This window comes from Strix aluco, chromosome 18 (assembly GCF_031877795.1).
Source record: "Strix aluco isolate bStrAlu1 chromosome 18, bStrAlu1.hap1, whole genome shotgun sequence".
NCBI lineage: Eukaryota > Metazoa > Chordata > Aves > Strigiformes > Strigidae > Strix > Strix aluco.
In genome coordinates, this window is record NC_133948.1 from 11,046,964 (window position 1) to 11,061,870 (window position 14,907).

Below are 14,907 nucleotides of genomic sequence, written 5' to 3' on the forward strand. Positions count from 1 at the left end.
ACATAGTAGGTGTTTTTTTCCTGGTTTATATTCCTGGATGTAGCTGTAGAGTTCACATAGCTTTACAGTTAAACTGCTAGGAGAAATGTCAGTAGTCAAATGTACATGAAGACAAAATGAAAGTTGGATTGTGCCATCTGTAATGTTTGCAGATTGAAAAGAACCTAAAATCTCTGGAGAGATGCCAGTCTTTGGAAGAGATCCAGCGACTGTATGAGGCAGGGGATTATAATGCAGTAGTGCATCTGCTTCGTCCAACATTATGCTTTAATGGTTATGACAGAGCAAAACATCTGGAATTTGTAACATCCATACCAGAGAGACCAGCACAGCTGCTTCTCCTACAGGTTTGTTTTGTTTCTTGAAAAAAATCTTTTATAATAAGGGATTAAGACTTATTCCTGAAAACAGGATGAAAGGATTCCTAGAGTGGGTGTTAATGGTTTATGAGTCTTATTTACAAAGCAAAATGTGGAACTAAATCTGTGAATGGTCTGACCAGCATAGCTTTATTGACATCATTAGCAATATGCCAGCTTTTGCTAACTGAGAGTGTGGCTAAAGATGTAAGATGTCTGAGGCCTAGATGAAGTGGCCAGAAAAATTGTAAATTCAAATAAACTTGAATCATTTGCAGAGAGATCTTATGGATGGATTCATGCTATCTGCATGTGCTGTGAATACTTCCTGCTTTTGCTGATGTTAACTATATGGTAATTTACAACCATTCTGAAACTTAAAAGTTATCTAGCATATGAATGATTTTTACGATGTAGTGTATCTGTCCTGCATGAATGACAAACTATTGATAGCTACATCCCATATAATTGCTGTAGATCTAGTCCTTTTGACACTATGAAAATAAGTGTACCAATGAGCTCAGCTACAGGAACAATTTGAGCCTGTCGGGTTCTTTGGGGAAGAAAAAAAAAAAGGTTCCACAGAAAAAGATCAATACTCTTTTAACTGGACTGGACCAAATCCTACAGCCTCCATGCCATCTTGTGACCCAAACTTGGCAGAGTAGAAAGAAGCGGGAGGATGCTAGCCTTATAGTTGCATGTTGTTATTTATGAAGTAATAAAATGCTAGCACAAGATTATAAAGATCCAAATCCTGTTTCTGTAGGCCCTCTATTCAACTGCATGTCATGAGAATTTTAGACCTATGGCCACCCCTTTCCTGAATCTTTTTTTTTTTTTTCTTGCATCTCATATTAAAGCAGGAGGATTAAGTGATGATTTTTTTGAAATTTAGATCCTACCTGTATATTTGTCATTCAGGCTCCATGCACGTCCTATTATCCTTTTTTAATGTCATGTTTAAAAGTGTTCTGCTACCATTTCATTAAAGTAACCAAAGTAACCATATATAGTGTATTGCTTTGTCCTGCTGTACATTCATGGTTTCAAATAAACCCTTCATCCTTATAATATTTTTTTTTCATATTTACATTCCCTAGGACTCCCTGCTCAAACTGAAAGATTACAAGCAATGCTTTGAACACTCAGAAGTTGCCTTGAATGAAGCAGTTCAGCAGATGATTAATACGACAACAGCCTCTGCTAAGGAAGAGTGGGTTGCTACGGTAACACAGCTGCTCACAGGAATAGATACTTCATTATCATCAGTCAACACCATCCTAAAAGACTCCTCTGTAACACCAAGCCTGGTTCGATTAACAAACAACCTGATTCAGGTAACCTGTTCACTTGCACTAAGAAAGAGGTATTGTGTGCTACAGACCTTCAGACATGATACAGCTGCTGTCTGAATTGCCACCCACTCGCAGTGATGTTTTAGGTTACATATTTGTTGGGGGAGGGTTGAGAGAAGATGAGCATTACCTTCACAGTCTTCACTTTCATTTCAGTATGTTAGAGATGCACTGAGCACACCTGTGCTAGAATCAGGAATAGCAGGTACTTTCAAACACTAAGCTGCCTAAAATAATCAAGGAACGGTAGTAAGATAACACAAGGAACAACACTACTTTCTTACACTATTTGAAGTGGTGATAATGTGAAGACTGTTTGAGCTGGCTGTGTGCAGTTTGTAAGTTATGGCACTGATCTTGGCTGTATGTGCTCTGGGCCAGAAGGCAAGATCCCATAAGCCTGATGAACAGGGTAGAGTTGCTTGCAAGTGCAGGCCAAGCTAAGGGTTTTTCCAGTAAAAACAGAGAGGGTGATGAGAAGAGTGCAGGGAAAAAAGTGATGTATGGACTGTTTCTAGTGTTATGAATACAGCTGATTTTAGCCTTTTAAAAAAAGTACTTTCAGACCTTAAAACTATTGAATGAATATTTTTCAGTCCAGGTAACAAATGGCAGACTCTCAGTTCTGTTAAGCTAGTCTAGTTAATGTCAAAATTCACTGTGCTTGCAACTTTTACATCTGTGTTTAGTTCAGTAAAAACCAAGGACCTTCACTACTCACAAAATCATACTCTCATTGTGTAAAGTTTTATGTGTGTCTCTATGTTATGGAATGTAATGGAATTCTGGACATCAGAGTATTATCCTAAATGGTTTCTGTAGTAATAATAAATACGATTTTTCATCTACATAAATACCAACAGCAAAACTGTTGCATGTGTGAAAGAATGTGAAGAAAGTGTAGGACTTTAGAAATTTCTGGCACTGTGGCAATAAAATGGGCAGTTGTCTATGGGAAATGCTACAACAACGGTTCCATGACATGGCATTGTGTTGCTCAGAATTTATTCAGTTATATCAGTTATAGAGCATCTGTTAATGATTCTAGTTGGTCTTTAACAGTTGTTGTATGACCTGGTAAAGAATTCACGAATTTTTAACTAAGTTCTGTTTCCTTGCTGGGTTGTAGATAAATTTTTTTGTACAGTAACGAGGCCTACTAACACTAAGAATTTATGCTGCGCATTTGCTTGCTTTGAATTGTTTGTATGTGGTATTACCAGAGAAATAACTAATTGGGAAATGATGGTGCAAGAGGAGTGTCAGGGTAGGGGAAATGATCTTCTACCTTTCCCCATATGAGTTGATCTAATCTGTAGGACTTTTACTGCCACTCATTGTGAGAAGCTGAGACTCAACTTTAGATTATTTCCTTAGGATGAAATACATTACCAACTTTGGGTTGTTGGAAAGGATTCACACCTGATGTTTATTTTGTATCACTTTGCCTGTATAATGTGTGTTTCTTTATTAGATCGTAGACTGCAGCATGGCAGTCCAGGAAGAATCAAAAGAACCATACGTCTCCTCAGTGCTTCCATGGATTATCCTGCACAGGATCATCCAGTGTGAGGAAGAATCTTTTCGAACCCTTTGCTGCCAGCAGCAGCAGAACCAAGTAGAAGAAGGTGGGTTAATTAGTCACTTTTACATATTGGAGCTGAGCTCCTTGCCATCTTGCTCTGGAATGTAAATAGGAAAATACTTGTTTGTTGTCTTATCTTGCTGTCTGAAGGGAGTAGAGGGGTTTGCAAACATCACTTTCTTATTACAGATGAAACTTGTTTTGTCAGATGAAGTGTTTGCTAGTTGGATTTAACTCATTTCTGAGCTACTTAAGTACTTACCAACCTTTTTCTTCCAGTGAGTCCTGATACCCCTATGTTGCCTTCTTCACTCATGCTGCTGAACACTGCTCATGAGTATTTGGGAAGAAGATCCTGGTGTTGCAATTCAGATGGTGCTCTTCTCAAGTTCTATGTAAGTGTTAGCATCATAGAATAATTGAGGTTGGAAGGGACCTCTGAAAGTCATCTGGCCAAGCCCCATCTCAAAGCTGAGAACAACTTCAAAGTTATATTAGATTGTTTATTGCCTTGTCTTCATGTTAAAAATACACTTTTAAATCCACTTTCCTCCTTCTCCCAGGCAAAGTTTAATTTGAATAGCAAAGGCTTGTTATTGCAGACCATTGGTATGCTTTCTAAACAGGACTTCTTGTCAGACAAGAGATGCCTTTGGATAACCAACTCTGTACTATAAAAACATCTTAAATGGGAATTAGTAAATGTCTACCTTGCCCTGAAAGAGAAAGCACTGGAAAAGTGTTAAGTGATTATTCAGAGTACTTAGGAGAAATGCAGCTCTGTATCAGCCACTGATCGTGATAAAACTTCAGTTGAATGACTTGAATTTTGTGGTGTTTAGCTTTGGAAGATGCATCTTCTGCTCTTTAAAAATAAACAGAGGTAATCACAGAATATGAGGTTGGAAGGGACCTCAAGGATCATCTGGTCCAACCTTTCTTGGCAAAAGCATGATCTAGACAAGCTGGCCCAGCCCCTGTCCAGCCGAATCTTAAGTGTCCAATGTTGGGGAATCCACCACTTCCCTGGGGAGATTATTCCAGTGGCTGATTGTTCTCATTGTGAAAAATTTTCCTCTTGTGTTCCATTGGAATCTCCCCAGGAATAACTTGTACACATTACCCCTTGTCTTTTCTATGTGGCTCTTTGTAAAAAGGGAGTCTCCATCTTCTTGTAGCCACCCTTTAAATACTGGAACATGGTGATAAGGTCTCCCCTCCTCAGTTTGAAGCTAACAAAAATTTCTGGTGCTTATCAGCATTCATCAAGATGACTGGTAATATAGTAATTCGTCATTGTTGTATATTCTTTCCTGTGGTAAAATCAGAGGTTGTTTGGGTTTTATTTTTGGTAATGAACATATAAAAGTGCTTGCAGCTTGTGACCTGTGGAAAGGGAATACCTGAATACTGAATCTATATCCAGTTTTATCTTCTCCTTTTGTGTCTGGTAGCTCAGCCACACCCCTGCCCTACTTGCAGCAAAGGTTTACTCTGATTTAAATTCAAAATTTTATTTTAGATATTCAAATAGCATTTTACTTGGTAAGAACACTTAATTTTCAGCTGTCTTCTGAGAATTAAGAGTAACAATTCTAAACTCACAATTGTTGAAGGTGAGCAATCACCCCAGGTCTACTAGCTAGAGAGAGAGGGAGGGAGCATGAGGAACGTCAGGAAAAATAACAGACAAAACAGAAAATCCCATCTTTTTTGCTTATCTCTCAAATGTCTTGCTGGAAGGTGAGCTGTCTGTGTGGATGGAGCATGCTTCCTGCTCCAATATTTCAGCAGTGAGCATGGCTTTTGTCCCCCAACCAGGAGGTAAGTTAGGCAGGATGGAAATGGCAAACTTTGGGCAAGAGGTGTGTGCCATCTCAGCAGTGCGTTCTGGTAGGTGTGCACTTCAGTCTTTCTTCAAACACTTAGCAAAGTTTGCTGTAGGAGCAGATAACCAACCCTGGTTCCCCACAAGGAGTGTGATGCCAGAAAGTAACCAAACCATAGCATGGAGAATGGGCCAGTTAATTCCCCAGAAATGAGTACCAAATATCTTGAGTGGAAAAACGGTGTTAAAGTGATTGCCAATAATGTTGCATAGCTCTTCTTCGTGAGAGAGACCAGTTTTCTTGTATACCATGGCTTTACTTCTGCAGAGTTCAAATATTTGTTAAGGATTTTGCAGTTAATTAGATTTAACACTCATAATTGAAGGTATTAGAAACAGAATTCTACTCAGTTATGCATAGGTGAGACAGACATGACATGACAATGAAAACTTTTGCTTCCTCCCATGTATGTTAATCAGCCTCAATTAGACTCAGGCCTACTTTTTTTTCTCCCATTCCAATAACATGAGGATAAAAGGGATTTAAAATAAAGGACTGAAGGAGGAAAGGGAAAGGGAAATACTTAGTGTCGTATGTAGCCACTTCAGATGTTTCCTGTTGAACAATGCTGAATTCGTCATGAATTCATAATGTATAATACCTCTGAAGTTATGCAAAATTTAGATACTGCTAAAGATAACCATCCTGTGCTTTGAAGGATAATCTAATCATTCATATGAAGTAAAAATGCAGAAAAGACTTTTTTTTAAAGCTTTTGTGAAGCATTGCATAACTTATTTTATTCATTGTAGGCTTTTTCGTAGGTTTTGATTTTTGTTTTGTTGTTCTACTGAACACAAATGTTGGTAGGTCAAGATACAGAAAGAACTTGGGTGGAAGTCTTTATTTGTGCTGAAAGGGGTGGAGTGATTATCCTTGACATCCCTTATCATGTTGTCAAAGATGTTATTATATGTAATTATAAAAACGGATGCAGCAGAGATGTGGATAGCTGGCAGCAAAGCTGAGCAACTCAGTACATGGACTTTTTTATTTTTATAACAAAAAATACTATAACTGTTGCTTTCAGATGAAGCTTGAAGTGTTTTAAATTCGTATAAAACAAAATTAAATTTTTAAGGATATTTTTCTGTCATCAGAGACTGTGAGACCAAGTTTCAAGTATTAGTGACCTTTAAGTGAAATAATGTGGGTATAGTCTTTGATTTTAAAAATATGCTGAAGGGTGATTTTTTTCTCAGAAAGGCAATAATCATGCTCATTTATGTTCAGTAATCAAAATGATAGTCAAAAATATTAATTGTGAGAACTCAAAGAAAAGAAAAATTAAGCATAATGAATGTAAGAAGAATGACAGCATACCTAAGTATTAGAATAAAAAAGTTATGTTCTGTGGAAGTCAGGTTTCTAAAATCTGGTAATAGAAATGAACTCTTGAGTGTTTGATATAAAATTGAAAATAAATCTGAGAACAGTTTGTTTCCTGTCATAGTTCCTATTGTTCTGTGGACTTACCTAGCTGAGAAGAATAATTGTTTTCTTCTGATTTTTCTCCTCTGTTTTGCTTCTTGCACCAATATTTTATGTTGTTTCTAGGATTTGAAAGAGAAGTAGGAATAACCAACTGGTCTGATAGTGCTGTACATCATTCACAAGCTCAGAAAAACTGTAGTGTTACTTCTTTAAAACTGCTACTAAAATAACCTGGTGGGATTCCATATTGATATTGTCTCAGTGATTCTAAATAAGTAGCTCACTTTGCAGAACTGAATTTATCAAGTGTGATGTAAAGTTTGCATATTTTCAGTATAGGTAGATACTATTTAACATGTGAAAAAGAGCATATTTAAATGTCAGCCGGGAAAATTCAGTTTTGAATTTTGCGGTTAAACTTGGTTGTTTGTTTTTTCCAAATAGCCGAAGTAAAGATTTGCAGGCCATCATCTGTCCTCACTTATGTATCTGGAATGCTATTGATTGCTCCCAGACCGTGTGGTGTTACCCGGATTTGGTCCTGAAGCTATGATATATTTAGCTGTTCTGCTGTTGATAAATTTGACTTGTTTGATTATACCTGCCTTGATTTTATACCCCAGACTGAAAAAAATAGTAATTATATTGTTTTCATGTTATTAACTAAATGTAACTTCAGATATACATACAGAGTTCATCTGTTGAACAGAGATGATGAGAATGAAGAATTACTTCAGTCCTTCACTTCCCTGCATCTGAGGGCTCTCCTTTGCTCGGTTGTTCAGATGGCTGTGTGAGAAGATTTAATATGCTCCAGAAATGGGTGTCTGGGCAGTAATGCTGTAGCATTATTAGATGAAAGGAGTTACCCATCCATTGTTGACCTTTTTATGATTATTCCTTGAGGTCTAGTTGTTACACCATAAAAGAAATTTCCCATGGTTGAAGGAGAATATTTCTATGTGTGTTGCTGTTTCCTCATTTATCCTTAGCTTAGAAATGGAAGCGCGGTCAGCTTTTTGCTGTGCAGAGAACTGACAGTCGGGGGTAGCCTGGCTGTTGGCAAAACCCAGATAATACTCATTGGGCTGTGCTCTACAGGGATATTTCAGTGGCACTTTACAGATTCAGCTTGACTTCACTGAGGTTTATTACCTTCAGCCAAGAGGAAATCATGATTAGTTCTGCATAGAGCTGCTCAGGAATCTCTTAATTTCCCTTCTCAGCACTCCCTGGAGCTTATTAGCCACAGCTCAGTGCCAGAGCCCATCTACCTCTGCATTTGAGCAGCAGTGTGTCTAGGACAGTAATTTAGACAGCTGGGAAGGATGGCACAGAGAGCCTGAGGGGTTCTGCAGGAGTCGACTCACCCTGGTAGGGCTGGAGCTAATGAACAGTGTTTGAACTGAGGCTGATTCAGTGTGGAACTATTAGATTATCTCTGCATCCTACTGTCCTCAGTCTCCCTGGCATTAGGAGCATAATGCTGATACACCTGAGTTGCCTCTGCATGGATCTGCCTTGGGGCCAGAGGGCTTATTAGCTCAGGCACTGTGCTTCATGAAAATAGATGGCCTGTTTCCAGACTCAGGCTTGCTCTCAGATGCAGTGCTCCCGAGTGATGAATCTAAATTGTGCCTGTATAGTGTGCCTGGATCCACAGCCTGGGGAGTCTGATAGTATGCCCCGTGAACCTGGATAAACTACAGATAATTGAGAGCTCTGAATGTATTTACAGCTAGATCTTTGCAAATGTCATCAGGTACTTTGAACAAAATCTTCAGTTGTCAGTCACAGAATCACCCACTTAAACTAAAATATAATATGGTATTATTGAGCACAATAATTTAGTTTTCAGAGACGAGAAGGTCTTGGATGGAAGGGTAAGGAAAGACTAAGATAAAATGGGATTAATTATTTGAAGAGAAAGGCAGCTTCAGGAATGTTAAACAAAGGTGTGGTCAAAGTCCAATAGTCAAAGTCTGAATTATTAAGAACAATTCTGGGTTACTGCCAAGAATTGAAAAGCTGAATAAGAACACAAGCAATTGTTTTGAACACTGTTCAAGTGAGAATTCTGGTACTGGTGTTAGATGTGATTTTTATACAAATCACATACTAGAAGTAGGAATATCATACTTCTGTTACAGTATCCTGTGATGCTTATATCTCCTTTTCAACTTACTTATCTACACTTCTCGTAAAGTCCAAATGTTGTTTCTTACAGGAAAAGTAGTAGAAATAAGGTGTCTGCTGCGACTCAGAGATGATGGCTGTGACTCAAAATTTCATTGAAGTGCCTTCTGAGAATTGTCTTTACTCTTATTTCTCAGGGTTTTGGCTGTTAATAAATGGTACCTTGTTCTTAGCACAGATCTCTTAAGCAGAAGAGAATTAACATCTTATAGTTAATCCTAGCACTTACAAACGAGCATCTTACATGTAGAATGACAGAATTTTGCGTTGTGATGATGTGCAATGTTTGTAGTGCGAGGAAAGCCAGTCATGATGAGAAGCTTCTTGTAGCATGCATCGAATGCATAAATAACTGAGTTTACAATCCTAGATGTTGAAAAATGATAAATGGTGAGAACCAGGCAGCTAAAGTACTGTAGAAGTAATGAGCTGTTATACAAATTGCAAATAGGTGAATGTTTTACATTTCCAATTTATGACTGCAAAATTTCAGTTGAGGAAACTTCTAAGTTAACCAGTGTGTTGAGGAATGGGTGTGGCTAGTTTGAAGAAGTCAGATCTTACTAAAATGAATAAATGAAAGTTGATGGTTTCTATCAAAGGAAAAATGTTAAAGGAAATTATTTATAAGTTAACAGAACTCTCCTGGTAGTATACAGCTTACTAAAACTTTAGAGGCAAACCACAGTGGAGAACTTGGTATTTTTTTGTACCCTTCAGTCTCCCAAATGACCATAGAAGCATTTCTCTTCTACCACCTCAAATGAGTTTTCTTTAGATAAAACAGGTGCACTCTGATACTGAGGACACACACACGACATATTGCTGTTGGATGTGTAAGGTATTATGAATGTAATTTCTACTTAAATATTTCATTTTTTAATTTGCATTTCATAGTGAAACGTGTTGGAATTGAGTCTTAAACCTCAGTGATTAAGTTTTGTTTTGGTTTGGTTTTGAAGTAAAGATCCAAAACCCCACTACAAAGATTATTGACTTCGAAATATCTTCCTGAAATGTGTTCTTTTTTGGTTTGCTTTTTAAGGAAGCTTAGTGAAAATTTTCAAAGAATTACCTTTTGTCTTTTGGCATTCCGTTGCAGTTTTCTTTAATGAATGTTTTAGAGTAATAGCATCTTCCAAAATGTGCTACTGATGGGTACCTTTTCTTGTAATATTGAAGTTAAAGATAGCAACTTGCTACAGTGTTTAGTCATTTGGGATCAATCCAGCCACTTTCTTTGGTGTGTAGCCATCTGTATAGTACTATTCATACTGTGCAATTCTATATTCCTTCTAGCCAGATTTTCATTACCCATCCCTTCTTTTTCTGCAAAGTCCTCTCCTTCACCCTTTTTCCATGTGGAGGAAATTGATGTTTGTGAATTAGGGCAGAAATTCTTCTGTGCCTTTTCCTTATTCAAGGGTTGACAAACTGTAGTGTTTATATTCACAGAAGCAACTTGGTGTGTAGTGGAAAACTTTGAATGATCTTAAGTCTGAAACATTAAGCTGATATCTCATTGATTAAAACAAGAGTTCATGAATTAACATAGGAAAAAAAATAAAAGCACTTTATTGCAGTTACACTGCCATTGAAATTGCTCGTGTGAGACTAGATTACAGAAATATGGTTAATATGTGGTTGTAGTTGGGGAAAAGTATGTGTAGTTTCTTAATGTTGTTTTCATCATCTGCTTTCAGACAATTAGCTTGTGGATGACTTTTTCATTGGTATTTGTGGTGTTGTAGGTTCAGGTACTACAGAAAGAACTTGTAGCATCCACTTCTGAAGATACTCATCCATACAAAGAAGAGCTGGAAACAGCCTTGGAACAGTGTTTTTATTGTTTATATGGTTTCCCTAGCAAAAAAAGCAAAGCAAGGTACCTAGAAGAACATTCAGTACAGCAGGTAAGATATGTATTATTTAATGTCAGTGGAATATCCTGAAGTGTTGAAAGATGCACCTTTGTTTGGTTTTAATGCACCTTAATATATTTTGGAGAAAGTTTATTTTTATTTAATTTTAAAATTTATGTATTTGACATATTGTAGAAAATAAACTAATTTAAAAATATGGAAGCCTTTGTGAGTATAGAGGGTCAAATATTTGAAATGAAATGCTTGTATAGTCTTGTTCACAGTAGTCTGCCATTTTGCAACTATTGACAAATTGATTTTATTGAGCCATGACTTTCCTGTTTTCAACAGAGAAAGAAGTTCGAGTTTGAGGAAAATTAGAAAGAAAAAAAGTCAGCTTGAGAGAAGAAAACTTAACAGCCAGCCTTGCAGTTTATGAAAGTGAAAAATGTCACTGTTAAAAATTATGCAAGTAAACTATAATGTAGCTTGTTTTGAAATCTATGATGGTAAATATCTGGTAGCTGTTTATGAGAAATGTGTGAAATTCAGTTGAGTTTGGGAGAACACCTACAGACTGCCTTGGGAAAATGGTTGTAGTATTAAAGAGGGGACAGAAAAAGCAGGTCAGCAATCCTCTGCTTTGAAACATCGCTGATTTTGTTCAAAAGCCTCAGATGATTTTTGCATTTATCAAATGCAAGTTATCATAGAATTATAAATGAAAAACAGTTTCATACAAACAAAACAGTTGTCTGGCTCCTTTGAACAGACCTTTTAAAATACACAAATACTGTTCTGTTATCACTCATTGAATATTTGTGAATTCTGTCTCTGAAACTTACCTTTTAGAAAATTAAGATGATTAGTAAATGGGAATAACTAGGGAAGAGGGAAGTATAAGATTACCCTCTGCCCAAAAAAGGAAAAGTCTGTTACATTTGGGCAATTCTGGATGAGAAAGTTCTTATTGAAATTTTTGACAAATTGTTTTTTAGTAATGTGACTTCCCCGGTAGAGAAGCAAAAAAAAAGGAATAAGATGAACAATGAAAGGGGAAGAATTCAGTCTGGTAGAAGAGAACTGTATTTATTTTTTTACTTTTCAAGAAGGAAAAGTGAAGGGAAAATGAGAAATAAATTCTGAAGGTACCTTTCTGTAGAGAGTTTGAAGATTTTTGAGTCTCAGAATTTTGTCTGATTCCCATTTCATTTATTATTCTTTCTTGAACTTGAAATTGAAGGTGTAGAGCTTTTCTCCTCCATATCTTACTCATGATCTCAGTGTCCTCAGTGTCACTCAGGATGCTTGCAACTGATTCTTGTTTGTAAACAACTCTTCTGACCAACTCTTCTAAGCAAGTAGAATGGCTTTATTTTTCAGTGACATACACTGAGTTATAAGCCCAATACCTTAGTCTTTTAAATCAGTGAGCAGTATGCTGCATTTGTGAGCAGCACAAATTAATGGTGCTTTTAGTTGTTCTGTTCTTGAGAGGATTGTTTCCTGCTAGAGTAATATGTATATTCTTATGAACTAGAAAAGTTATAGAAACTCATTGTTAGTAGACTTTTGAATTTTGGAATTTGAGATCATTTTTTTTCCCCTCTCATCTACTTCCCTCCTCAGGTTGATCTAACATGGGAAGATGCTTTGTTCATGTTTGAATATTTTAAGCCTAAAACTCTTCCAGAATTTGATAGTTACAAAACCAGTACTGTGTCTGCTGATTTGGCCAACCTTTTGAAGAAGACTGCTACAATTGTTCCTCGAACAGACAAGCCTATGCTGAGCCTAGATACTGTATCTGCCTATATTGAAGGAACATGCAGCAAGGTATAGTTAATTGCTTATAAAAAAAAAATAAATGAAAGGAATAAAAATTATTACTGTTATTTTTATGTTGACTTTGAGATAGTTAGGGCAATGATTTATTCCATGATGCTGGATTTCCTCATGTAATTGCATTTAAATGAAATAAGAATGACACTACCGAAGCTTTTAGTCTTGAAATAGCAAGATGTAATATTGATTAGTACGGAGTGAGTATGAGATGTTCTTTAGTGTTTGTAAATACTCTGCGTATCTGTGGAATACTGTCACTGTCTTCAATACCTTCATATTCTATGAAGAAAAGGCTACTTTCACTACAAGGAAGAAGTAAGCATGCAGCTCATTTAATATGAATTTTTTTTTAATGTAAACCTTACCCTTTTTTTTTTTTTCAGGCACCATCTCTTCCGGATGGTGCAGACTATTCTCCACCAGTGGTGACTGAGTTGTACTATCTTCTGGCGGACTATCATTTCAAGAATAAAGAACAGTCTAAGGCTATTAAATTTTACATGCATGACATTTGTATTTGTCCAAACAGGTCAGTATTATTGAATCCTGCTGCACATCATTCATTCTTCTCACTTCTTTCAGTACTGAAAAGCAGACAACAAAATATATTTATTTTGGTTTTAGGAGTTAAAAAAACCCAAACCACAAAGCCCGCCTGCAGTCCATTGTGGTGGGTTGATTGTATAATTAAGAGCATCTTTAAAACAATCCAACAGACAAAACAAAAACCAAAACCTGGTGTTAAATATTTGATTGTTTTGAAATTAAAACCAAAAAATGAAAGGGGAGGGGGGAAGCTAAGTTAAAATCAAGAATTACTGGGAAGGGCAAGGACTGAATCAATATTACTCTTTTGCACCTTTTGTGCTTTGTTTTGGCATTTTCATACATGACAAGGAATGAAAAATGTCACTGTTTCATAGCATAGCTATAGCACAAATAGCATTCTTTAATGGATTAACTGTTTAGTCTGATTTCTTTCTTAAAGTATTGGTCTTGCTACTAGAGAACTACTCGGAGAATACAGGGTCAAGTAACATATTTAAGTGATATTTAAACTAAACCACCTGTTTCTTGATAATTTGCAACTTAGAAATGTCACCAAGATTAAGCTCTCATCTTAAAAATAAAGCATGTTTTAAATAACAGTCTTCTAAAATGAAATTAAATAATCTTAAAATTTACTGATTCAATATAGGGTTTACATATTAGATGTTAGCTATCATTTTAATTCTCCTTGAAGTTGGTAGATCGGGGTCAATGACAAAACCCCTCATTTGATAGATTTGAGACAAGAAAATTATTTCTAAATCCAGTCACATAAGAGACAAAAGGGAAGGTGAAGGCACAGAGCAATTTTACATGTGAAATCTACAGAGGAAATAGCTGTAGTTTAATGCTATTGAATCTTCTAGTCTGGGAACTGTGATTTGCAGATTGCTAAAACTTTTGTTTGAAGCCTAATAAATTACCACCCCACCCCCCATTTTTCTGTAGTTTTGATACTTGAAAACCTAAATTCATAAATAAATGAGTGGAATGCATTTTTACTTTAATATGTGACCTTTTGCTCAGAAGAGGCTTTATGTGGTAGCATAGTATTTATACCCCAGTCATATGAGATGTTACTTATTCACATGTCTGTATTACGGTTCCTCTTCCATTCCCCTCAGGAATCTGATTATTGAGGTCACGTGACCCAGAAATGGGTTTTCAGTTGATATCAGCAAGAAATTACAAGCAGAAATCTGAGAACATTATGATTATTCCTTTGATGTTAGAATCATGGTAAAATTGAAAAATTCCAGAGCCGCTGACCTGAGATATTAATGTGAGATTGTGGAATATGGAAACTACTCTTCAGACTGTATTGTCAATGATCTAATAATCACAGGACTAGATCCTGAACAGTCCCTGCAATAAGCAATCTGTTGTTCATCAGAATTTTCCTACGTGAATGCATTTTGGATTTTGTGATTTTTATGTAGAAAAATGATGATGATGATGATAAAGATCATGCACAGTTCAGTCCAACAATACAAAATGTCATAGTGGCTGTCTGCTGGCCTGCAGAAGTAAAGGGTGACAGTGTTTGAACAGGACAGTGTGGTTACTGAGAAAAGAAATCAGTGGTAGTGCTGCCATTAGAAGTATAGATATCCTATTTTTGCATGGCAAATAAACGGCATTTCATCTGTTTTTCATGTGTGAGTTACTGGGGGCAGTGCTTTATTAGGAAACCATTTGTAATAAAATCAGTATGATTTAGCCTATATGGCCTCTGTTCCCCTGTAAGGGGAGGAGAAGATGCAGAAATCTGTTTTGAAAGAGCATTTCATGAAAGGAGGAGAAGGTTGCAGATACAACAAAATGGATCTT

The 14,907-nt window shown here is 36.5% G+C and overlaps 1 protein-coding gene across 4 annotated transcripts in view; it reads left to right on the top strand.

The window, feature by feature from the left end:
- The window catches only part of CABIN1 (calcineurin binding protein 1), a 119,943-nt gene that overhangs the window by 16,250 nt on the left and 88,786 nt on the right, over positions 1 to 14,907 (top strand). For all 4 annotated transcript variants that reach the window (XM_074843730.1, XM_074843732.1, XM_074843731.1 and 1 more), the window contains exons 17-23: positions 153 to 347; positions 1,463 to 1,699; positions 3,192 to 3,345; positions 3,582 to 3,697; positions 10,573 to 10,734; positions 12,313 to 12,519; positions 12,912 to 13,057. In XM_074843730.1, the coding sequence (XP_074699831.1) occupies positions 153 to 347; positions 1,463 to 1,699; positions 3,192 to 3,345; positions 3,582 to 3,697; positions 10,573 to 10,734; positions 12,313 to 12,519; positions 12,912 to 13,057 (1,217 nt within the window). The remainder of the gene's footprint in view (positions 1 to 152; positions 348 to 1,462; positions 1,700 to 3,191; positions 3,346 to 3,581; positions 3,698 to 10,572; positions 10,735 to 12,312; positions 12,520 to 12,911; positions 13,058 to 14,907) is intronic.